The 24,265-nt window shown below is 40.1% G+C and overlaps 1 protein-coding gene across 3 annotated transcripts in view; it reads left to right on the top strand.

Moving 5' to 3' along the window:
* TAOK3 (TAO kinase 3) overlaps positions 1–24,265 on the top strand; it is an 81,363-nt gene that overhangs the window by 38,703 nt on the left and 18,395 nt on the right. For 2 of the 3 annotated variants that reach the window (XM_085326161.1, XM_085326162.1), the window contains exons 8-13: positions 1,221–1,334; positions 2,468–2,559; positions 5,528–5,621; positions 7,084–7,165; positions 12,637–12,804; positions 15,767–15,973. In XM_085326161.1, coding sequence (XP_085182287.1) covers positions 1,221–1,334; positions 2,468–2,559; positions 5,528–5,621; positions 7,084–7,165; positions 12,637–12,804; positions 15,767–15,973 — 757 coding nt within the window. The remainder of the gene's footprint in view (positions 1–1,220; positions 1,335–2,467; positions 2,560–5,527; positions 5,622–7,083; positions 7,166–12,636; positions 12,805–15,766; positions 15,974–24,265) is intronic. The other variant, XM_085326163.1, reaches the window with a different exon arrangement.

Below are 24,265 nucleotides of genomic sequence, written 5' to 3'. Positions count from 1 at the left end.
CTCTCCCATTTATCCAATTAGCTTGCTTTTCCAGAGGGTCGGTGTTTGAGTGAGTTTGGTAATGCACAATAGCTTGCTTGTGTTAGATATCTACTACTATTGATAAGAGCTTTTTGATGTTGAACTTATAGTTGATCACCAAAGAAGAAAAGCGATTTTTTTCTTAATATGTTCTTTTTCTGTCTGTATAAACATATATACATATTATATATTTTTTTWAAAAATTATATATAATTAGCAATGCATATGTTCATATATAGTGTGTGTGTGCATATATATTTTTATATATATATAAAATATACACACATACACTACTTTTTTTTTTTTAAACAAAAGCATTATAAATTGTATTGTGTTAACAGCCTGGCTAAGCAGGAATCCCTTGCACACGTTTCATTTAAATTGAAGGTCTGCTTTTGCGAAAGTAAATATCTGAGATGCTGCCATGTAAAGGCATCCCTGGCTCCCTGGCATCCCTAGTGTACTGTTTTCCCTTTGTTATCAAAGTACTGTCTTAGGGAACACAACTATGTGGTGACTTGCAGGGGGCAATATGTAAGTAGATTGAATTTCTTAAAGCAGTCCTCCTGTTTGTATATTAGAAACGTGTGGAAGAAGAAAGATATTTCWGTTAGACAAGTCTGCAGAAGCCCTGGAGATTAAAAGTAAATGGTGCTTAGATTAATTCATTTCTAACTCTGAATAGGCCCTTTACTAAGTGTCTTGAAATATATGTAATTGGTTTAACCTTTGTCAGCATTTCACGGGCAGTTAATTTGAACTTAATTCACTTCTGGCTGGAATTCAGAAATTTACGGTWCAAAGGTGTTGAATGTATTTTGTGCCTTTTGTGTTGCAGTGACTTCATTAACATTAATCTCTTAAATGTATGAATTATCTGAGAGTTGTGTGAAGGATAAGATAAGGGAGCCTAGGGTGTTTCAATGATTAAAACAACATGTCTGGTATTATTTAAGGTGTCAGATCTGGGTGTTTCAGTGCATCTCAGTTTTGGGCCTCAGTCTTTGAGTTCAGTTGGGTTTCCATTCCCAGTAAAGGCATGTACTTGGTGTCTCTAGCTTAACATAATACTAGATTTCTAAAAGTTCTCAATTTCTCTTGAATGTTTGAGAACAGGTTAATGGACTGCTATGTGTTTGTATATTTTGAAAGTTCTTCTGTTGTAACCGGAAATGTATGTACTTTCTTTTCTTTTAAAGGGATATTAAAGCTGGAAATATTCTTCTAACAGAACCAGGTCAAGTGAAAYTAGCTGATTTTGGGTCTGCCTCTATAGTCTGCCCTGCCAATTCTTTTGTGGGGACACCTTACTGGTGAGTAAAGCATGAGACACTTTAGTCCATGATGAGACTGCTCTCTCTCAGATACAGCATTTCACAAACTGAAAGTAACAACATCTGGCATTAAAATACACACACACACACACACACACACACACACACACACACACACACACATCTTAGCCAAGTAGTTCTTTAAAATTCCTGTATATTCTTCCTCAGTGCCCATGAGTAAAAATTCCTGTATATTCTTCCTCAGTGGCCATGAGTAGAAGTAGGCTTTGCACCAGTTTGAAATGGCACCAGTAAATGTTTTGAGTATTGTAATGCCATTGGATTAAAAAGTTATTGATATTTGCCATAGATACTGGAACTCTGGCAAGCACATGGAGAAAGGGCAACTTGTTAATCTGGCTTTACAGACTGGCAGATATACTGCTATTTAGATTCTGTTTTGAAGAARCTCTCTCTTGCTTGGCATTTCTAACATAGTGGCCCAGCATAGCTTTACACTCCATTTATTTTGTGGCAGACGCCCCAGGCATTGATGAGAGGTCACCTATCGCCCTACCTCTGAACAAGTCCATTTGGCAGGAAGCCTGCTCTATCTTTGAAGAACCGAAAGTTAAGAGTCTGAATTTTTGCAGGCGGGTCTGCTGTTTTTTTTTCTTTTTTTTTTTTTCCTCCCCGCTCATTCCTTAATCCTGGACTGCTGTATTTCCCCACTGTTCTGGATTTCCCTGTTCCTTTCATAGCTACACTCACAGGTTGTACATACCTGCTGGAAAATTCTGCTGGTGTGCCAATGGAAATGCACCATCTCTGGGGAGAGTAAAAATGATGCTGTTAGGACTCCCCCAGCTGCAGGTATAATGCTTTTGAGAATGATATGGGTCTCCTATGTGCCAGCATGTTGTGCAAACAGCAAGAGGATCAGATTGACCTCTTATTTACTTTTTTCTTTATTAAAAATGCCTCTTGGAAAAGTTGCTAGTGCAGGCAAGCACTGTTTTATTTCAGCATGGCTTTACTTGACTTCATGCTGACTCTTTTAAGTTCTAGTCCCTTGCACTGCTGGAGATAATGAAGCCAACTCATTTTAACTTATGTGCTGGGAATTCCAGTCTGTATCCCCTAACCTGCATGCTTTCCACTGTGCTTGGTAGGATGGCACCAGAGGTGATCCTTGCTATGGACGAAGGACAGTATGATGGAAAGGTGGATGTCTGGTCTCTCGGGATCACATGTATTGAGTTAGGTGAGTAAATACTTCGCAGCTGAGGTGAATAATTATCTAGCTGCTGAATTTATTAGAAAGCCCTGGAAAAAAAAAAGAGAAGATTCTTATTGCTTGTAAGCTTCTTTAAAAAGTCTAGCTTGGAAAGCWTTGAAAGTTGAGTTGAATCTTTTGCTCACTGACAAATCAAGACAATCCATTAATGCTGTTGTGCTTAATACTAATCTCGTCTGCTCAGTTGTTGCCTCAACACCTAAAGGGTTGTAGTCTCGTAGTTTATCTTTTGGATAATAATATTTTGTTCTGGGCAGTTCTTTGTTTGCAGAACAGGATGCATTGAAGTTGCTGGATAATATATTTTGTCTCCTCTGGATAATAGTTCCCCCAAAAAAGAGAGAGATTACATTTTGCAGTCTTGTTCTGCAAATTGAACCCCTTAATAGAATCACCTGAACTTGTCTTTTAGATTCTAAATTAATGCTTGTATTGGCTGTGCTTRTGCTAGAGTTGAGAAGCAGGACTCCTGTGCCTGTGGAGATTGGGCTCCCTGTATGACAAAATTTTTATTTATTGGAGGCTTTATAGAACTAAGCACTGTCTATGCCCATGTAGCTGTTGGAATTTCATGCCGGAATCTTGCTTGAATTATTTGTCATATCCTGAGTATGTCCTCACAGGTATGGTCAATTCTAAGAAGCACATTGTGATCTGTGATTGGCAAACTTGTCCATCATTTCCTTGTGCCTGTTTAGCACGTTAGGAAAAGCCTCAAGCTGAAAAGATGAGCTGTTTTGTCTACAGTCCCTTCTGCATATGATAGTACTGAATTTGCAAATCTGAAACAGTGTCAAGAACTCCGGCAGTAAAGTTCTGTGTCCACGTTGCTGCATCGTAGTTAAAGAATAGTGCATATAGACGGGAGATGTAGGATACTTAAATTCATACACTGAAGTGCTGGTAAGATGTGGAATGGCTTCAATCAAAAATCTTTTGTATGAGAGGGTTAATGCATCTCACCTGAAACACATTATATATATATATATATAGCACCAGTCATAAGCAAAACTGCAGAAATACTGCACGAGATGAACTTAGGGAAAGTCTCCTGTATTTCTGATGGGGTCTAGGAAATGTCTGTCGTCTCTATATGATTTGTCCCTCTGCCGATTCTACTACAGAAAAATGCTGCTACTTCTGTCTCCTCCCAGAGAGAACAGAGACTACTGTTTGTAGTCTGTGTTTTTACAAGTTGCGTTTTGAGAAAACTTTATTGGAACAACTACTGCACCAAGGGAATCGGTGTCCTAAGAAAGCGCGTGTTAGAAAGGATCTACGTTTAATTTTCAATTCTTCTTACTTCCCAACTCTCTGAAACAAACAAAAGTCTTCAACCTCAGCTGAGAGTTTGTGATGTGAATCATCATGGACAGGTTCTTTACATGAGAAGAAAAGGGTTTACCCTGCAAAGGGCAAATGATATGCACCCACACTACCTGAAGCAGATGTAGATGTGATAGCAGGTATACAGAGCAGCTGTTTGCACTTTAAGTTTGAATATTGACATTGCATGTGCTGAGTAGATTATCTTCAAAAATAGTCTTGATATGGATTATGTTTAAAAGCGGTACATCAGCAATTCATTGTGAGGGCAAGTTCAAAGAAAAAGTTATTTCTGAAAATGTTTAGCCAGCAGCAGTATAAGTGGGTTAGGAAAGAGGAATGGGAGAAAATGTTAACCCCAGCATGGAGACAGTAATGGTCTCTTTCTTGTCATCTCTGACTGTTCCCTTCCAGTATTGTATTTAATGTGCCAGTGCTAATGTGTTGCTGACACTGTCTGTATTTTGATATAAAGAACACAAAATCAGCAGTTCAAGACTCTTATTCTTCAGCCTGGCCACTGATTTTTATGTAGACTTTAGGCAAGTTATCTGACTTCTCGAGGAGTAAATCACAGTGGTAGAATAGGTATGCTACCCTGCATAGCCATTGAGTCTTAATACAAGAATTTCCATGGAGCTTTTCATTCAAAGATATCAAAGCCATAATACATAGTTGAAGTTGAAGGGTTTACTTTCTTTTTAATGTTATGAACTTGAGAAGTACTATACTTTGAGCTTTGTCCTTGCATGATTCCACATCTGAACATGGGATCAGGGTAACAGTGGGAGGATATCTCTTGATGAGCACCACTTGGCTTTCTTTGAATGGTGATGTCTTAATTTCTCATGTAGCTGAAAGTGCATAGGAAAAAAATGTGGTGGTTTGTATGCATGCTGCATGTCAAGGAGAAGTGGTTGCTGTGACTTAACCTGATATGAACTTGATCCTGGCTTCATTGATTGATTGGCATGATGGGTCTTAGATGGAGGTGAAAACTAACCTTTTTTGATTTTTGGTGCAAAATCTGCTGCACTCCTGAGAGATCAGGGGCTAGTAAGTAGATACCCTCTCAGAAGCGCAAGGACTAGGAAGAACTTTTGTTATGGGGGGTTGAATATGTAGGTGGCAAGTGAATTTGGTAGGCAGACTGGGCTGCCCTGCTTCTGCAAGTGATTGCCAATGACAAATGAAATGAGCAGCCCCTCTTTCTCCTTAACTGCAGATGCTATGTCAGCACATCAAAGATCTTCAGGGATTGATGCATAAATTTCCYGGTCCTGACATACTGCATGTCTGAGCTCTGCTGTGGTCAGCTTSTGCTGAATTTACCATAGCAAGTCAGGTATAAAACATGGTAGTTAATGTAAAATTTACTGGAAAGTTTTCTTCATAATTTGCATCTTGTTCTCTTTGGATCTCATTGTCCCCTCTGCAGGTGATTAACAGCTTTCCTTGAGTGGCTGTCCTGAACTAACCTAGAAGATTAAAATAATTGGCTTAAATGTGATGATGACAATAATGAGCTATTGATACCCTGCTCATTTGTCCATATCTTTCTCCCTTTCCTTCCAGACTACCTTATCATACCTTTCTCTCCTCTTTCTAGCTGAAAGGAAGCCTCCGCTTTTCAACATGAATGCAATGAGTGCCTTATATCACATAGCCCAGAATGATTCCCCTACGTTACAGTCAAATGAATGGTAAGAGAGCTATTACTGGGAGGGGGTGTTTTATTTTCCTCGAAATCCTCTGTGACACTCTTTGCATGGTCAAAATCTGACAAGAAAAGTGTTTGTTGCAGTGTAGTGATTTGACTATGTGTTCTTGAGTAACACTCCCATGTAGGCAGGCTCAATTTTGACCTTCTGTCACTTTGGCTGTACTACAGTCTCAATGTGTGGAGGTGCTAATTATGGGACTGTAGACGCTGTAGGAATTAAAATGTTCTTGGATGCGTTAAGCCAGCCTTAGCTCAGCATCAGCAAAGTTTCCAGCTGCAGAAGATCCCTGACAGAAGAATTGTTAGCTTTATAGTGCAGCTGAAATGTGGAGGAGGGGAGGAGAGATGTACATAGAATAGAAGTAATTAGATTTTCTTCAGTGAGTGACTTTAAAAGAAGCTCTTCCAAATGTCATGCAAACTCTGTGACTGGTAAATACTACCCATACTACAAGCTTGTGTTCAGAATCCAAGCTTTGATTTAAGAATGTTTTGTTGTTTTCTGGGAGCAAAGGGATTACCCCACTTCCCAGTCTCTTTACCCAGAAGTAGAACGTAGCTATTGAGTGGCACTTGTCAGTGTCTGCAGATAGCTTGAAGCAACAGCTCCTGGAGAGGGGTGGAGTTCCCCCTGTTATACTGCTAGACATTGAAGTAACATCCTTAACTATTTCATTGCTAATCATCTTATCAAAAACACTCCACTTTAATTTCCTTATTTCATCATCTGTCTGTTTTGCCCATTTTCCAGGCTCTAAGAACCTGGTCTCTTACCTGCACGCTTACTCCCAGGTTCTTTCTGCCCCAAATTTGCAATATAGAGCATAAACAACTTGCGAACACAGGAAAAGAATCAGTATTTGTTATTGCAAGCATTTTGGCACTAGCTACTTGTTTGCTTGCTGTGACTTTTAAACCTAAGAAGTACGCTATGTGTGTTTTACGCTGCTTTTAAGTTTTGTGGGCACCTAGAAGACCTCTTTTCTTTTAGTTGGGTTATGATAAGCTTGCCTCCAGCCTAAAGTTTCTCTGAACTGTGCATGTGCGAAGGCACTTTACTAAGTCAGTATTATGAATGGTGAGAAGCTTCTAGAGAGTAGAAACACATTCATCAGCTAACTTAATGACTGTGCTTCTGGAGTTACTGCTAATTTAATTGTCATCTAATTTTAAGTAGTGGAAGTAAGATTGAAAATAATCTTGTTGACTGGTACACACAGTGTGGGAGGTATTTTTGTTTTGTTTTGTTTTACTTTGTGATTAGTGATAACTGTGTGTCCATGATTGTTTTTGACAAGTCTTTAACTGTTGYAAGAACCAGTGGGATCAACCTGGAATTGGGAAAAGTGTAGTATTAGTTAAGACTTTTCTTTCACTCTGTGCAAATGAGTTTGTATATTTTCCAGAGCTTATTTTTCATTTAGAACTTTTTTAATTTWCAGGTCAGACTCCTTTAGGGGATTTGTTGATTACTGCTTGCAGAAAATACCTCAGGAAAGGCCATCATCAACAGACCTATTGCGGGTAACTTTTCAAATCTTTTTCAGAAATTTGGGGAAATGGGACTTACTGAGACCAAGTTATATCACAATAAAACTAGATCAGGGAGAGAGCAAGTTACGTAGCGTAAGGTTTTGGTATCTTCCAGCATATCCATAGGAAACAGTTAAGGGTAGGTGCTACAGGATAGAGACCATGAAGAGCTTGTGGGTTACCTTCACTGACGAACATTTACCTCTTTCTTTTGTCAGCTGACGTGTATGAACTTTTCTAAGCTGACTTGCAGAAGTCGTGAACATTTTCTTAGAAAGCACAGAAATTTGCTTGCCTACCCCAAGATAGCTCTAATGAAGGTGAACAAAATATTTGCCTTTCCCAAAAATTTTTGGTTTTCCTCTTATCTGCATCATTTTGGGGGTCTTTTTAAAGTAATTTTGAAATTTTACCAGAAGTAATAAATGAACATATTCAGGTATGTGTTGTTATTAGGCATCACACTACTGCTTGACCGTAACTGGAATTTGAAGTGCTCTTTACACCTGATGGAATAAAAGTGCATTTTAAACAATTTATTTGACCCAATTGAGTTTAATCCTTGTGAACCGAAAATTTGCTTAAGCCTTGTGCTTGTCCTTTGTGCACGACTGCATTTCAGTCTCTCCCTAAGGGCTGAGAATTTTTTACCTTTTTCTTTGTTGCACCTTTTTAAAATAYCACATCCAACCTCCAAGATCGGTAGAGTAGAACAGTCATGCTCTGTGTTTCCTTAGTAGTGCTGTGGCCTTCARGCTGAAGCTTGTAAGCCTTGGCAGCATTACTTGAAGTACTGAAGAACTTAAGGCCATTTATCTTGATTTTCTGTCTGTCAATAAAAATTCTTTTTGTAATGAGAAACTCAGGAGTCAAACTAGTGAAGGAAGAGTAAGGGGAGACTACAAGGTAGAATGGTTATATTGTTGAGTTGAGGGTTATTTGGAGAGCTGCCAAGCACCCTGCTCCTCTTACACCTCCAAGCTTTGTAGAGGTTTAATTTGCATTGGAGAACCTGCAAGCCTCATGTCACAGTTGTGTTAGTAACAGTCCTTTTAGCTAAAGGAAGAACATGTCAGCAAGAGAAGAGTAAAAGGACTTGATCTTGATTTTCGAGGCAATGCTGTAAGTATTATCAAGGATAAACAGGTCCAAAACTGGGTTAGTTAAATCTGTGCTGCAGGCATGAATTCCAAAGAGTCATCTTCTGTGTGGACAAGACTTAGGAGTATGATCCCTAATGGTCTAACGCAGAAAGAATTTACTGCAGCCTCCCGCTCTACGTTGCGTCAGTATGATGCCCAGAATTGTGAACTTGCTGCATTATGTGGTCTCTGAAAGAGCAGAGGGAAATGAGGAGACTCACTGAAGACTCACCCTGTTCCCTCTCCAAACAGAAAAAGCAGAAGTGAGCTATAACTTGKTGTAGCTTGTCGCGAAACAAAGACCTTTTCTGGAGCAGTTCTGTGTAAAGTACTGTAGCTGTTAACTTGCTGGTGCACCTTTGTTTTTCTGCTCACCTTCTCCAGATTAAAAAAAATATATATATTTTTGTGTTGTGTAACAGGCAGTGTTTGTTACCAAGTTTATATGTGGTTCCAGTGAAGATTTAAGGCTCGTAATTTGCTCTATGGAACTAATAGAAAAATCTAAAAGGCCATTTTAATTGGTACTCAAACTCTAGATTTAGCAAATTTCCTAAAGCCTTACTATTGCCTCTGAGCTTTTGCAGAGCCAGAAATGCTTTCAGAATTATATTCTACAGGAYCAGAGGATTGAGCCCTTAATAAAGATTTATAAGTAGTGGCTGGTTATTTCAAGAAATACGGGAATTAGAGATGAAGAGAGGCTGGAAGACCTTGGTCATCCCCTGGCCAGCAGCAGGGTTGTCGTGGGGCACTCTGAACTGTCTTGCTTTCTCTTTTTTTGACACTTTTGCAGATGAAGTTCAGGAAGATTATCTCTACGTTTTTCTCCAGTAATGCTTATGTCAACACCATTCATTCTTCAAGCGTTTACACCTTTCAAGTACATATCATTCCCTGATCTTTCTGCCTGATCTTACTTCAGCTCTTTGGTTTTGCGCTATTTTTGTAAATCACTCCTTTAGGCCTTTGTGATTTTTTTTTTTTTTTTAAGTTCCTCTGGCTGGCCAGGTGTTTCTGGGACTAACGTGCATGTCACAAAGTGCTGCTCCAGGCCTGGCGATGGAGGGGGTAGGAAGGGTTGGGTCTGCTCTGCAGGGTTGTGATCGTGGGTTTTGGATGCTTTATTCTTTTGGCTGCTGTCATGTTCAGAAGTCTTGACAAATTAAGTGACTAGTGCCACCTGTAGATCCCTATTAATATCATAACTTGCCAGACAGACATACTCTGCATCTGTTTTTTGTGTTTATTTCCAATCATTACTTTTTTTTTTCAATTTCTCTTTCTAGTCATGCAGTGTTGGTTTTTAATCTGCATTTTGATCTCCATTTTTCAATTATTTCTTTGTCCTGGAGTTTTGAGCTCTTGACTGGTGAACATCATATAGTATGTTTACTTTTTTTTCTATAGTCATGTGTCAAGCTCAGAGCTCAAAAGTTACAAGGAGTACTGAAGGGAYAGGTTTAGATTAACTTTTTGCCATAATCCAACCACCACCTTTTTCATGTTACCTATTGTTTATATCCCTTCATTAGTTTCTATACTCAGTCCAATCAACTAGCAGTTGTTTTGGAAATAAGTGTCCTTTAGGAAAGTGCCTTGTGCAAGTTCATAATTGCTCTGAGCAACTAGGAGGGGCACCCATGCAGGCAGGGATGTGTCCCCAATTTATCACAGTTATTTGTCAGTGAATCGTAACTCAGAGTTTCAGTTTCTTAATCACCTGGCTACAGTCTACCTGAGGAGTAGAGGAGCTGTGTTTGTAACTCCCAGGGCTTTGTCTTTGGGAAATTCAAAAGCAGCTTTCCTTTAGGAGGTAGCAATGTATGAAATCCTGTCCAGCCCCTTTTCCATCAGGCTGCTTTTTTTATTTTTTTTTCCCTTGAGTATTTCCTTTCTTTAAAATTGATTAGTGGCCCTGCTATTCCTCTGGTTGCCGTACATAGCTGCTGGTGAGAATTGCCTGGCATGCTGCTGTTCCACACCAGGTAAACAGGACTCAGTTTTTCCTTAAATATTTGAGCAGAGGAATTGCTAGCTCCATAGGGTGTTTTGCTTAATGTCCACAGTAGGTTAGATTGCTGCTCTGTGCCTACCTGGCAGCCTTCTGATGCTGATTTTTTGTTCTGAGGCTACCATTCAGCCTTTGTTTTATGGCTTCTCTTGTTGCTCTTTCAGCTCAGTAAAATGCGTTCTCATGGATGTTTCTCAGCATCTTGGTTCTCGAAGTGAGAAATCGAAACCATGCTCTCCGTACTGAATAGTTAGCTTTGCACTCGTGTCTTTGCTTTGAGCCTGGACCATCCAGGATATTTAACCCGAATGCCTCTACTTGCCAGGTAAAGGCTGATGAATGAGCTTGTTTTTGCTCTCGGCGCCCAGTATATTTTTTTCCTGTGATACGTTTGCGCTGTGGCACATAACCAGTGTTTTGTTCTCTGGTTCTGCTCGCAGCACCCTGACAATCCTTTGACCAGCTAATAGGCTTATGTTGTGGGTTGCCGAATGATTCATTCATGTGGATTGGCAGTCTTTCTGCTCTCTAGGAATAGTGTACGTTCATTGAAGGATATGATTTCATGAGTACGTTGGGTTGGAGGCTGCATAAACAATTGGAGCCGAGATGTCATTCTTAGCTTATGGATATTCAGCCTTTTTATATGGTTTTTGACTCTCGGCGGAGCACCCCAGATGTTCCCTCCTGCCGCAGTTCTCCCTAAACCTTGATAGATTATAAGATTCAAGTCCAGATTTTTGTCTTTTGAGCTTTTTGTGCTTGCATACAGTAAACGGGGAGAGTGAATCTTTTTGTGGACACATTTTCTTAAAGGGGACTGAATATTTTTATTAAGTGCTTGAGAATGAATTCAGTTTTGATGCACTGTCTCAGATGAAAATAGTCAAATGACTAGTGATGTTGAAAATGCTGTTGGAATTAAGGGAGAAGAACAAAAGTGACAATACCTAGCTCACTAATTTTTACACTTTTAAAATGGAAAGCAATTGTAAAATTTAGTTTTAAAAACTTCCTATTTTTCTCAGTTTGCATGACATTCCCAGGAGACTTGGCTTCTGTTACTCACTTTTCCAGCCAACCGACTACTTGACCTTAGACAAACCTCTTCTGCCTTTCCAGTCTTTTTTTTCTTTATTAAAATTTAGAAAGGTGTRTGGATTAGTCCTTTCAGCCGTTGTTTCTTACTGAGTTGCACAGTACCTAGCAGAGTGGTGACTGTATCTCATAAATCAAATCTAGACAATTGGACAATGTAAATAAGCATAATTGTGCTCTTACTATGCAGGAGCCTCTTGAGTCTTTATTTTTGTGCATCTGCCTTATAGTTTCCTTGGGGTTGCATTTTGATGTTTGAATAGTGCCTAAGTACAAAGCATAGAGGTTTTTTTCCAGTGAGAAGAGTATTTGTGGTGTTCCGCATATGCATAAACAAGTGGACACTGGACACTTAGGATGGCTTGAAGTCAGGCTCATTGTTCCAAATGCATTACTGCTTTCTAAAAATTACCCACAATGAGATGAAAATGTTACCTTATTTCTACTCGTAAATAAGCTACTTTTTTAAGAAACTTTAGCTATAAATGTTTTGAGTGTAAATAAACCTTGAAGTCATCTTACTGTTTTTATTTATGGATCTGGATAGATGAGCGAAGGATAAATCTTTTGCATGTGGCTTAGGCAGGCAATCTTTGGGATTTGGTCATTTTTAAGTCCTGTGGGTGTGCAAGGTTTAAAGTAACACTGTCCTCAAGTGTTACCTGGAGAGACTAAAAAAAAAGCAGAGAGAGACTTACGGATGTTGTGAAAACCAGACCCTGCTCCAGACAGAGGAGTGAATTGGGGAGTGGGGGTAAAGAGAGCTTGCAAAGGAGCAGCCGGGTCTCCCTCCTCTCCTGCCACTAGCTAGCCTCTCCTGCAGGTTGTGTGCCCGTGTGCGTGCGCACATCGGCACACAAACCCACCCTAGCTTCAAGCACCAAAGTGATATCTTGCCTCACTTTGCTCTATGCTACCTTTGATTGTTCTGTGCGTAAGCAGATTTTATGACATTTTTGAATAAAATGTTTTGCAGCCTATGCTTTGCACCTCATAGGGTGTAGTGTGATCAGTTTGCTTGTTTGAGATAGTTGAGTATGGTAAGTGTCCTCAGTGCTGAATGTTTTTGGAGTCTTTCATAATGGATATTACTAATTATTAAATATAAACAGTAATTTCAAGTGTCTCTTCTCTTAAAGTATTTTTTTTCTTTATCAAATATACTACTGTCATGTGTGAAACCATATATTTTATTCCCTTTAAATTAGCATGATTTCGTTCGCCGAGACCGACCACCAAGGGTACTAATAGACCTCATACAAAGGACAAAAGATGCAGTACGTGAATTGGATAACCTTCAGTACCGGAAAATGAAGAAAATCCTTTTCCAGGAGACAAGGAATGGCCCACTGACCGAGTCTCAAGAAGAAGAGGAGGTACTGTTATTTTCTTATTCCATTTGCACTGTTCTATATAATTTTAGAGCAAATAAGATGGTTTTGTCCTTTGTGGGGCAGAGTAAACACAGCCTAGGTGTGGATGCAGTCAAGATTTGGTGGACTATCATCTGGCTTAGCAGAGACAGGGTAGCATAAGTGCCAGCGACCATTACTTGGTGTGACATGTGAACATATTGGCAACTTAAAAACTTTCCTGTTGTTTTTCTCAAATGGTGGCCCTTCTGAGAGCTTTAGGGAAGAAACTCATTTGGAGGGAGACTGAGAAGAGCGGTTCACAGCCTGTGTGAGGGAGGGTCTATTGACTGTCCAAGCTCTTCAGTCTGATAAGCACGATCAAGATCACTTGATAAGTGTTTTCAATTATTATAACTATCATATAAAGTAATTGGCCTATCAATTGTTGAAAAGCAAATCACCAAAGTAATAAGACTTATTTTTAAAACTTCTRTAATATTAAGGAGGAAAAAAAGAAYAGATTAAAGACATAACATTCTGCTTCAATTTAAATCTTGTAATAAATAACCCACTTAATCAGTGTATGATAATTGGCACTGACTGTGGCTTAGAGAAAAAACAGTCGTTTTTCAATTGATGAGATTAGATGGAAATTAATGTCATTTGGTGGAGGCACGTTGGATAAACAAATCCATGACTGGTTCTCAATGAAAAAAGCCTCTCAGGCAAATTGATATTTGTATTCCTTCTCTTCTTGCAGTATAGCAAGAAAAGACAGAGAAGTATGTGAGTTCAGCTTGTATTTGGAAATTTGATGTTGAGGCCTGTGTGTCAAATGTTCTTTTAAGGGTGAACTAAGAGCTTTGGATTAAGGAATGGACAAGCTTGGGTGTCAGGTGGGAGAACACAGAGAGAGAGGAGACTGGCATTTAAAATTGTATTTTGCTTTGAAGATTAAATGGACAAAAGCAGCAAGAACAGCAACCACTGCAGTTAAAGCTACAGAACTGCTTCTGTTCTAATCCTCTAGTTAGTTTTCTTCTAAACTTTAGTTGTATATATGGGAGAGGAACTGAGGTGGTTTCAGATTTATACACTGAAATTTTCAAGCTGTGTCTGCCTGTGTGTGACAAACTGTTCAGAGAGTATCAGGACAGGAGAGGGGGAGGGAATGCTTTCCCCATGTGACTGTTGAGCAGGTCTGAGCTTAACAGCCTAGCTGGGATAGGTGCAGCAGTAGTTGGCACGGAGAAGTATCTTCTGTTCCCCTTCTCCCCGTCCCTCAAAAAAGGAGGGAGGAAGATTCCATCTCTGCGAATTAACACTCTAATGAAGCTCGCACTCTGCATGTGCACAGCATGCTCTGCACTGAGTTTGATCACTCGAGCCTGTGTGCCACAAAAGGTGGTTGGATTGCTCATGTGTGTATCACTAACTTGGCAGTGAAGAGAAAACATAGCATTTGCTTCAGTTACTGCTCACCTGGTTAGCAGAAGCTGGTCAACTGTAAATGCCCTAAGCCAGTTCCTTTTTATACCTTAGAAAATCTAGGAGGTGGAAAGGGGACATTATAGATCTTTAACACTCAAATACTGTTTATATGCTTTCCTCAAAGCTAATGCCAGAAAGTTTAGGTCATTTGTAAAGTATTCAAATCAGGAAGTCAATGTGAAGGTTGCATATGCCATCTCATCTCTGTCCTTTTTGCATATACGTTCGTTAATGACATAGCCATTCATCTCAGATGTTTCATTATGTTATTTCTTCTGCAACTTTATATAAGCATCTTGGAATCCTTTCTTTCTCATAGAATCACATGTATCTATGTTGTCCATCAAATRGTATTCTTTTGTATTCTAGATTTTTAAAATGCCTTTACACAGGCGCCGAATAATCTATTCATTGCTTTCAAATAAAAAAAAATCACATGATCAAATAGAAATCTGTCAAATTTTTCTTGCATTTTTTCAGCGAAAGTAGTATCCTATTAATTGRTTTCTAATGTAATTCTCCCCAAGTTCTCTTTGAAGGCCAGGGCAAACTGGGTGCAGAAGCAAGCCTGTTTTGGACCAGGAACAGAAGGGTTTTCCAGAGCTCAGTCCTCACTGTGAACTCTTTGCAAGCATCTTCAATTCCATTAGTTTATTACAAAAGACTTCATAAATTCTTTAAGTTGGTCCAGATTAAGTTCACATAGTGGGATTACTGAACTGATATAAGTATGCAAGCAAGAAAAAAGCTGAGATGCTTCCTTCTGATATTTATATGTAGAAGAAAAAATATTTCCTGTATAAGGAATATTTATCTAGATACATCCAAGTGGATTAGTACAATTTTAATTACTATAATGCAGGCTCTTTTGAGTCAGCTGTTTAAATGTGAATGAAGATTACATAAGAATTTATTAATTGAAAATACAAGATTAAGTTTTGGGGGGTTTTGGCTTTTTTTATAGCTTGATAGAATATAATGACTGGTGCATATATGGTTAAAATGCTAGAGACCTGGATGTTTAAAACTCCTATACCTGTTAACCACCATGAAATCATTACCAAATCATAAATAGTTTGGACCAGTCTTACATCTCTTCTAATTCGTAACACTGTTGTAGCACACTCTGACTCGGAGCATGTTTTCAATACAGAGCTAGAGGAAAGATGGTTCCTTTCTCAGTTGTAACACTCACCAGCAATTCAGTATTCCTGGATGCCTCCTATTCAAGCCATAGCCATGCCCAGACTTACTGGTATGAGGAAAAACTGGCTTGGAGCCTGAAGTATTAAGGTTTTAGGGGAAGAGGTGAAAGCCAACTGCCCCATATATTTCATAACCCAGCTGGCCTTGAGAAACGTAGATACCAAAATAAAGATCAGAGAACCTTAACTCTGCAAAGCTGCCATTAAAAGAAACTTTGGACACTGCAGGCACGTGTTGGGCAGTTCATCTCCTGCAGTGTTTGTAACTGATGCCCCTTGTTTTATAGGACAGTGAGCATGGATCAAACGTGAGTAGGAAGATGGACAGTCTGGGCAGCAACCATTCCATCCCGAGCATGTCTGTGAGCACAGGCAGTCAGAGCAGCAGTGTGAGCAGCATGCAGGAGGTCCTGGATGAGAGCAGCCCTGAACTTGTCATGATGCATAGTGACGAGAGCACAATTAATTCCACTTCCTCCGTTGTCCATAAGAAGGTATGTTCTCTGGTGCTCTCCATAGCTTCCTGCAGTCCCTGCTATTGCTCACGTTGGCTCAGCTGCATAGGGCCCAAGGAACTGTGTGCYGAGCGGCCTTGAGCTGAGCCGTCCGCTGAGAACAGGAGATGGGGCCGGGCTTGCCAGAATCGAGTTCTGTGTTTTTCTTTAACAGCTCAACCGCATTTAGACAATCTCTGAAAACAATAAATAATAATAATAATAAAAAAAGGGTGCTAATACGAGGTAGCGCTGTCAGTGTCTAGGCAGGGTACACAGGCTTGCTGCATGCTTCCTTACCCAGCCCTGCATGCGCGCTTCATCTCTGCTTATAACGTCCGTCCTTGTTTCCCTGTGAATGATTGTACTGTGCTGTGCAATATGGTCCAAAGTGGTCACAGCAGCTAAGCTAACCATTTACCAGTCACAGTGTATGATTAAAATCTGCTTGCTCTTGGATTTCCCTCATGAGAAGTGGAAGTGTACAGAACTTTGGAGCCTTCGCACAAGGTATGTTTTGAGTCACGTGCCACTCGGTGCTTTTCTGCTCTCTTGCTGCATCTTGTGAACTACCTGTTACCTTTTTGTTTTGTTAGTGCTAGATATTGAGCTAATGTCTATCTGTAAGTAAGTATCTAATCTGGGATTGGTTTAATAGAATAACTTTGGTTTGGCATTAGCAGTGATGTTTACTAGCAGGCAGTAAAATGTAGGTTACATTTTTGTGTTTGCATGTGCAAAGAGCTTCAAAATGTATATACGCTCTCTGCCGGATGAGTTAAAACACTACAGCAGCAATAGAAGTGTGAATTTCTCAGTTGCAGGCTTACAGCAAAGCCTGTTTCTTAACTACTTATTTGTAAACAAATTTTTTCCTCTGAAATACAGTATTTGTGTAATTGAATATTGCAACATTTACAGAAGGGAGCTCTGAAGAGAAATTTTGTCTTCAGCAAAAGATTGCCTGTGTAYTTAAAGGCATTGTCAGATAAGTTGCATAGGTTTCAGGGGTTTACGTCTTTCTCAAATACGTTTGCAATACCATCTTCGGAGACCTTCCTGAAAAAATGTGCCAGTCCAAGGAACCCTCTTGAATGAATAACTGCTCCACTGATTTTATGTATGGTCTGATTATAGTTAGAGCTTTCTCCTTTTGTGTAGGCTTCAGAAATTTGTATTAATTTTAATTTCTCATTGTTAAGTAGTCATATTTATGTATGCATTAAGATACAAGTTTGAGGATTTGATTTACACAATGGTCGTACATTATAATACTGACTCATCAGTGTCATTATAGTCAATGGGGGAAAAAAAAGAGCCATTTCCATCAGACATAAATTGCATTTGTGAAGGAAGTAATGTTCCTGCTCGCTTTAAGAATAACATTTCACTTCAGAAGTGCCATGCAATCACTATAAAGTACAAATGTAGAAGATTTCCGAGGTTATGAATTCAGCCCTCTTAGACTTTTGCATAACTTGTTTCTTTATTTTAGATGAAGACATTCAGTTAAGATGGATGCCTAATTCAGTTAGGCTTCTTTCTTTCTTTCTTTTTTTTTTTTTTTAAAGAGTTATGGAGTTATGTATAGTGTCATTTTTAAGTTAAGAACAAAAATAAATGTTACCTGTCTCCACTTACTGGTATTTACAGGCAGGGAACATATACCTGCACAAACTGTGATTGCACGCTGTAAATAAGACACTCCCACTCTGTGAAAAGGATGATCGTGACAACACACAGAAGTTTTTTTCTTGTTCGTTTTGTAGGAATGAGGATCTCTTACACACTCAGTTAGTGTGTAACTAAAAGTAGGTGTTTCTAGGGTAATTTTTGAAGTACAAAATCCAGGCCTTTACAAAGCAATTAACAGGCTGAGATTACTGCTCCTTGTAGCAGCGCAGGTATCGTCTCCATGGGTAAACGGTACCTCTTGGTGCACAGATATATAAAACGAATTTAGAATACGTATAGTGGTATATATATCTGTCTGAAAATATTGTTTTAATAATTTTTTTATTCTCTATTACTTTGAGGAAAGCAATTTTAAATGAACAATTGCTTTCTATGTGTATTATATATGTGTTAACATAGGTGAAAAGACTAARATTGGAATTAGACATTTCAGGGAGGTTATTTATCTATATATATATACACATTCTATTCCCAAGGTAATATWAAGTTCCTTATTCTGAAAAAAACTTCACTTTGTGTTTGCTTTAACTGTGTTCCTATTGATTGAAGTGATCCACACAACTTGTTTTCCTTCTACCTGGTGAGAAGAAGGGAATGCTGAATCCAGCAACCACAAACAAAATGAAAGAATCTACGGTCCAATTTCTAAATTAAGCTTTTATTTTGCATTTAATCCCTTTTTAAAGGCTAAAAAGAAAATCCTGATGAACATAATTAGCCAGCTGTCTCTGCTGTGTGGACATAGGTTCATACACTGGATTGCTTTGGCAAGACTCAAATCAAAGCATTGTGTAACATTATGGTATTCCACAAATGGCTTAAAATTCAGTCCGGTACAACTGGAGGCAAAATTGTCCAGCCTGTTTTTAAAGGTTCAAAGCTCCGAATGTCACAGGCCTTTGGATGTTGATTACAGCCCTAGAATGTCACATATATTTGTAAAGGTTAAGATGACGTGGTCATGTAGATACTGCAGTTCCTGGGCGCTGGTGCTGCAGAGCACTGCTTGGTCTGGAGAGCTAGGCTGGGTGGCACTGCAGCTGYGGCCACTTGGTGTAAATTAGGAGCAGGCTATCGGCACGTTGTCTGCGCAGACCTTGAGTGGGAGAAGTTTTGAGTGTTCCTGCAAACATCAAACATCTTTACTGTGACCAGCTTCGCTGAATCAGGGGCGAAGCATAAGGATCAGGCTGGTATAGTACAAGCATTTGTAAGCAACAGATTTTTTTTAACGACTGAAAGGTAGTTGAAGGTGGAAGGGTGCTTTGTGATCTCAGAGCGAGTGAAATGGTCTGCTTCTGTCCTGGTGCATTTTCACTGGGTTTACTAATTCTTGGTAGCTGAAGTGCTTGGGATTTGCCTTATTTGTAAGAGCACACATGAACAGACCTCATGAAAAAAGGGAGCATCCTCGCTCCTTCCACAACACCCAAGCCTTGGTGCAGCAGTAAATCTCCATGTTTCTGAGCTTGTGCTTAGGAGAAAGGTGACTCTCACTCATCAGCAGAAGAAAACCTGTACACTAGAGGAAAAATCACTGGACAAGAGAAGGGAAAAGAAAGAAAAAAAAAAACTCCAATTGAGTGTGTAGCTTTTAATGTAACTTAGTTTTTATAGCTGTGTTGTAATTTTCTGGAATAAAAAAAAWATAGCACTAAGGACTACTACTCAGGCAGCAGCTCCTGCATCCTCTCTTCCTGGTATCTTATTCCTCTTCAGAATCAAAGACCATTTCCTCAAGAGGATCCCTTAGTTGCAGGCAGGTTCTTCACAGGAAATTCAGGTGTCTCAGTCCCATTTTGAGGAGCAATCCTGCGAGTAACTTCTGCTTTCTCCTTTGCAGGCTGCAGGCTGGCTACCTCCCTCACGTAGTGTAAGCTCCAGTTTTCTAGCTTCTCTCTTTTGAAGAGAGTTACATAACTGTACTTCCCCATCCAAGCATCATGTTACATATGGATATACATTCCCTTGGCCAGCTCCCTTGGGGAGCTAATTCAGTTGTTCATTCAGCATTCAGGTTAAGAGCTGAAGAGTAAATGACAGCTCTGCTGCAAACCCAATTGTAGCTGGNAAAAAAAAAAAAAAAAAAAAAAAAAAAAAAAAAAAAAAAAAAAAAAAAAAAAAGGCAAATGAGGGGGGGGAGGCAGAGAGTTGCTGAACTCCAAATATGTGTCCTTGAAGCATACAGTATATGCCAGAAATTGAAAACATGTAAGCATCAGTTAATCTTAGAGTGAGGATGAAGATTTTGGCTCTTTGAGGATGTAGGTATCCAGATTTTGTGGTATTCTGGATGTTAGAAATGCATAGTCTTGTACAAGTTTGTCCGTTCTGGACAGCCACAGCGTCCCTGTTCATTACTGTTTGGGATTTCTGAGCAATGCAAGTGAAAACTGACGTTTAAGGACCGTGGCCCAAGCAACAGTGCAGTCACCAGTTTATATGCAGAAATAAATGATACTGCCATGGGGAGCGTGCAGTGCTGAAACCCACTGTAGGAAGGGCCTTGGGGAGTTCACCTGTGTCCTAAGTGCCACGTTTACCATAAGACATAGAGCTCTTTGGCTCGCATCTAAAAGCACAGACAAACAGCACTTGAGAAATTCTATTTCAGCACTAATTTAAGAAAAAGATATGCTAGTGTTTACCAAATTCTTATTCAGTCGCCTCTCACGTGCGCTTTCCCCTTCCAGGTGATGCGTTGTAGATGGTTTATTGTCACCTGCTCTGTTCAGCCGATGGTGCGTGCTGGTTGGTGCACGGTTGGCTTCTGAGCAATATTGTTCAGTTGTTCTATATAAGTATGACAAATGGCAAGGCTTGGAACACTTCCTTGTGTGTTTTATTTTCATAAAACTTTATAATAACAAAAAGGCTGTTCTGTTTTAATCTGAACAAAAAGCCAGTGTGCTATTTTTGTTTGACTGCAGTACAGAGCTGTTGCAGTTAAAYTTACTTCTACTTAAAATCATTAGTACTTACAAAGATGAAACTCCAGCAATAAAAAAAATTGTCAGGGAAATCTTAGAATTTAGTTATTAACAAAAGATGTGTCAGGAAAATGCTCTTAGTTGAGTATCAGAAATTCTGTCCAATATTTGTAATAAAAACATATTTCTGTAATAACTTTGCGACTTGAGAAACTTTCCAAATCCATTAAATCAAATAAATCTGTACACATCGCCTTTCACTGCCATGATTAATGGCATCCTGGCTGATTTCTGTGGATGTACATGAGCTGCAGTTGAGGCAAAGATGAGGCTGGTTTTCTTATGATTCATGTTTGGAAAAGATTTTACTTTTAGATGAGCTGTAAAGGATATTTAGGTAATGAGTGAGAGCACTGTTTTGGCTTGCGTGTGCAGGCAGTGATGCAAGTTTGTAATGACCTCTTGCATAGCAGGCTACTGGCATAAAGCTTTTTCTTGAAAAGACTCTTCTTGATGCGTAAGCCTCTCTGCAGATTATTGAGGCATTTAGTGCAATGTCTTAAAATGAATGATGGCACATTATCTTCTTTCTTTAAATTCTTAGAAGTTAGGAATGTGCTGTAGTATTACGTACTGCTCTGCAGTTCCATTAAGGTCCTTGCTTTGGCTGCCTCAGAAATTCTCTTTCCAATTTGTCTGGGAGATTGGCGGTCCTTTTTAGCTCGTGAAACCTCTGGTGTAAACAGTGTTTGTCACGGTGCGTACTTGGTGCGTATCACTAAAGATGCAGTATACGGGTGAATATTCCTTTCAAGGTGAAAACCTGAATGTTTCAGCTTTAGGATAAGCCAGGTTGATTCCAGGTTGCTGTTCTGTGTATGGTCATTTCTAAATAAGCCACAGAAACAGTGGGACTCCTTCTCTGTTTCTGTGTTTTGTTAATTCTTTGTGCTTGCAGTTGCTGTGTCAGTGGAAAAAAAGCAGCCACATGATAGTGTTATATACTGAAAAAATGTAAATATCAAATACAGTGTATAGATCTGGCTGCCCAGTTTTGCTGTCACTAAATTTTGAGGCAAAATTCTCATTGACTTTCTGTAGGGGAAAAAAAATCAAGTTTTGTCTACATACTGACTGACTTTGTTCTATAGCTTGTTCATTCTGATTGTCTTTTAAGTGGCCTTGTGCTCACATAGGAGGTTTTGTTGAAGAAATGTGTTCTGGTTTGGGCTTTCCCCTCTCGTGTTTCTTGGAATGAGCTACTACTGTCTTTAAAAACAGAACAAAAAATGACCTGATCAGTGTAATTATTAGGCATTATCAGGAAGGAGTCAATCTGAATGTCTTGAACATAATATGAAAATAGTGGTAGCAGTATGGTGTTAATATTACTCTTAAGTACACATGGCTACAGTGTTAAGCAGATATTCCTGATATGTTGCGCTGGTGTTGGAGGCAGGGGCTTGTAAAGCCTGTTTTTCCAATGACGAGGAGGAAAAGGTGGTGGTGTGTTGTAGGACCAGAATGGGACACATGATACGTTTTTAGGTTACTTACTGTTATCCARTACGGGAAACCTTCCTGTCTTTTCTTTGTGTGTTTGTTTTTGAGACTTGCTTTTAGGTTACTTGAAGTTGCACCAACTCTCTGGTGTGGTAACAGTGTTGAAGATGTTTGAGAGTCTTCATCCTGGCAAAGGTGACCAGCGGTTTCAAAACCAATGCCCAGCCAGATACCTCTAAATCTTTTTTTGTGTGTGATCAACATGAAAATTGGTTGTTACGGTAGTACGGTCAGAARACCATATGCCACCTTTAGTGGGAAATCTGAAGATAACAGATTATTGACCCCTTAATAGAGGGATTTTAAATGCTTAACATGAGCTGCAATCTGAGCATGCCTAAAGTTGTGTTCATAAGTCAAATCTTYCAGTAAAGACAGAAAATAGATGGAAAATGAAAAATGTACAGAAGAGGCATTACTTTAAGAACAAACCAAAATTTGAACTGCAGATTTAGAGATTCCCCGATCCAAACTTGATGAGATTTGTGAGTGGTTTAGATCCAAAGGCCAGATTGTACTTATTGACCAACTTGACCTGAGATGCCAGTTTCACATCTTTGTTTCCTGGAAGTCTGGACCTAAAAGTTAGAAACTAAATTTCCTGGTTGGTCTCATATATGCAAATGGCCAGTGTGCAGAGTCTAGTAGCAAACTTTTAGGAAGAGAAAGAGTCAAAAAGAGCAGAAATACTTTTTTTCCCCTTCTTTTTTTCCCCTCTCTCTCTCTTCCAAGTGACTTGCTGCTTTTGTTTTTAATATTTTGCATTCTCCCTGCCATACTAATGTAATGGAGTGAGAGAAGATGGTTGAGGATTAGGGTCTTCTGGGGTAGCAGCAGACCTTAGAAACCTTGTTCATTTACATGTGCTGCTGCAGACTTTCTGTATGACCTTAGGTGACATTTGGCCTGTCCCCACCTGAATTTCATGTCCATAGTAGAGGGATAGTAGCTCCTGTGTACTTTTGTTCCTCTTCAGTTCTCCATAGTTCAGATGGGAAAGTCTTGTGTTGGTCTTCACCGCAGGACATTTTATTTAGCTTTAATTTGTACGCGAATTGCTCCAGTTTCAGTCTGTAACCACGGAGGACCTTTCTGTGGTTGCAGGACCCCTTYGCCTCGCTCCAGCTCACTTCGTGCCATTGCGTTTGCATGAGGCTGTTGGCACAAGCCCCAGAGAGCCCCTAGTTAGCCATCTCTATCAGCCGCTGAGCTCATCGCTGGAGAACAAGCGGCGCTGGGCAGCTCCTAATGCTGCCCCTTGCCTGGCTGGATCAGCATCACGCTGGAAGACTCCAAAGCATACCCGTAGAAATTGCCAGCTGAGACGTGCCGGTGACGGGCAGGCCGCCCGCCGGCGGGTACGGGCCCCGATGGTGCTCCCCAGAGTCCTCGTCACGGCTGCTCGATAGGCCAGGGTGCCGCAGAGCCACAGAAACCACGGGGTCGATGCTCTTCCGGGCAACCCCTGAGAGTCTAATTAACCTCCCACTGTTGGAATCTGAACGTTTAATCAAGACTGTTTTGGTTTGGCTATTACGGAGCCTAAGATTTACCCTTCTGAGGCAAGCGGGCAAGTCCGAGAGCCCTGCCCGTAGCGTGAATATTGAAGGTCGGCCCCGTTTCCGGTAACTGCCCTTCCGTAACACTGCCTTCCCTTTCAATGGCAAGAACAAGTCCAACGTAATGACGACAGAAATATAAAATGAAACCCACTACTTCTGTGGAAGGCTCTTTTTAAATTACTTTAGCGTGTTCTGCCCTCGCGGGCTTGGCTCTGCGGCAGCCGTAGCCAGCGCTTCCTCCCTGCCAAGGCCAGCGAAGGCGAGCGCGGGGCGTGGAGGCCCCAAACAAGGGATATGAGAACAGATACCTGGTTTAAAACRCTTTGAAATCAAGATATGATTCAGTTCTTGACATCAGCACTTGTGTAGCAGTTCGTTTTTTTTTTTTTCCTGTAAACCACTTAGAAAATCATATCGAAAGCAATCGGACTTGCGCGGGACCAGACTAGAGGAGCAGCAGGAGCGGAGAGGGGAAGGAGCGTCCGCAGCGTGGCCGAGGGGCGCTGGCGTGGCGGGAGCGCTCCTTCCCGCGTCCCGGCCGC

The sequence above is a fragment of the Rhea americana genome, unplaced genomic scaffold (assembly GCF_003343005.1).
Source record: "Rhea americana isolate MKP2758 unplaced genomic scaffold, rheAme1 scaffold_128, whole genome shotgun sequence".
Classification (NCBI taxonomy): Eukaryota; Metazoa; Chordata; class Aves; order Rheiformes; family Rheidae; genus Rhea; species Rhea americana.
The sequence above is the reverse complement of the archived record's forward strand: the minus strand, read 5'-3'. Positions and strand labels throughout refer to the sequence as shown.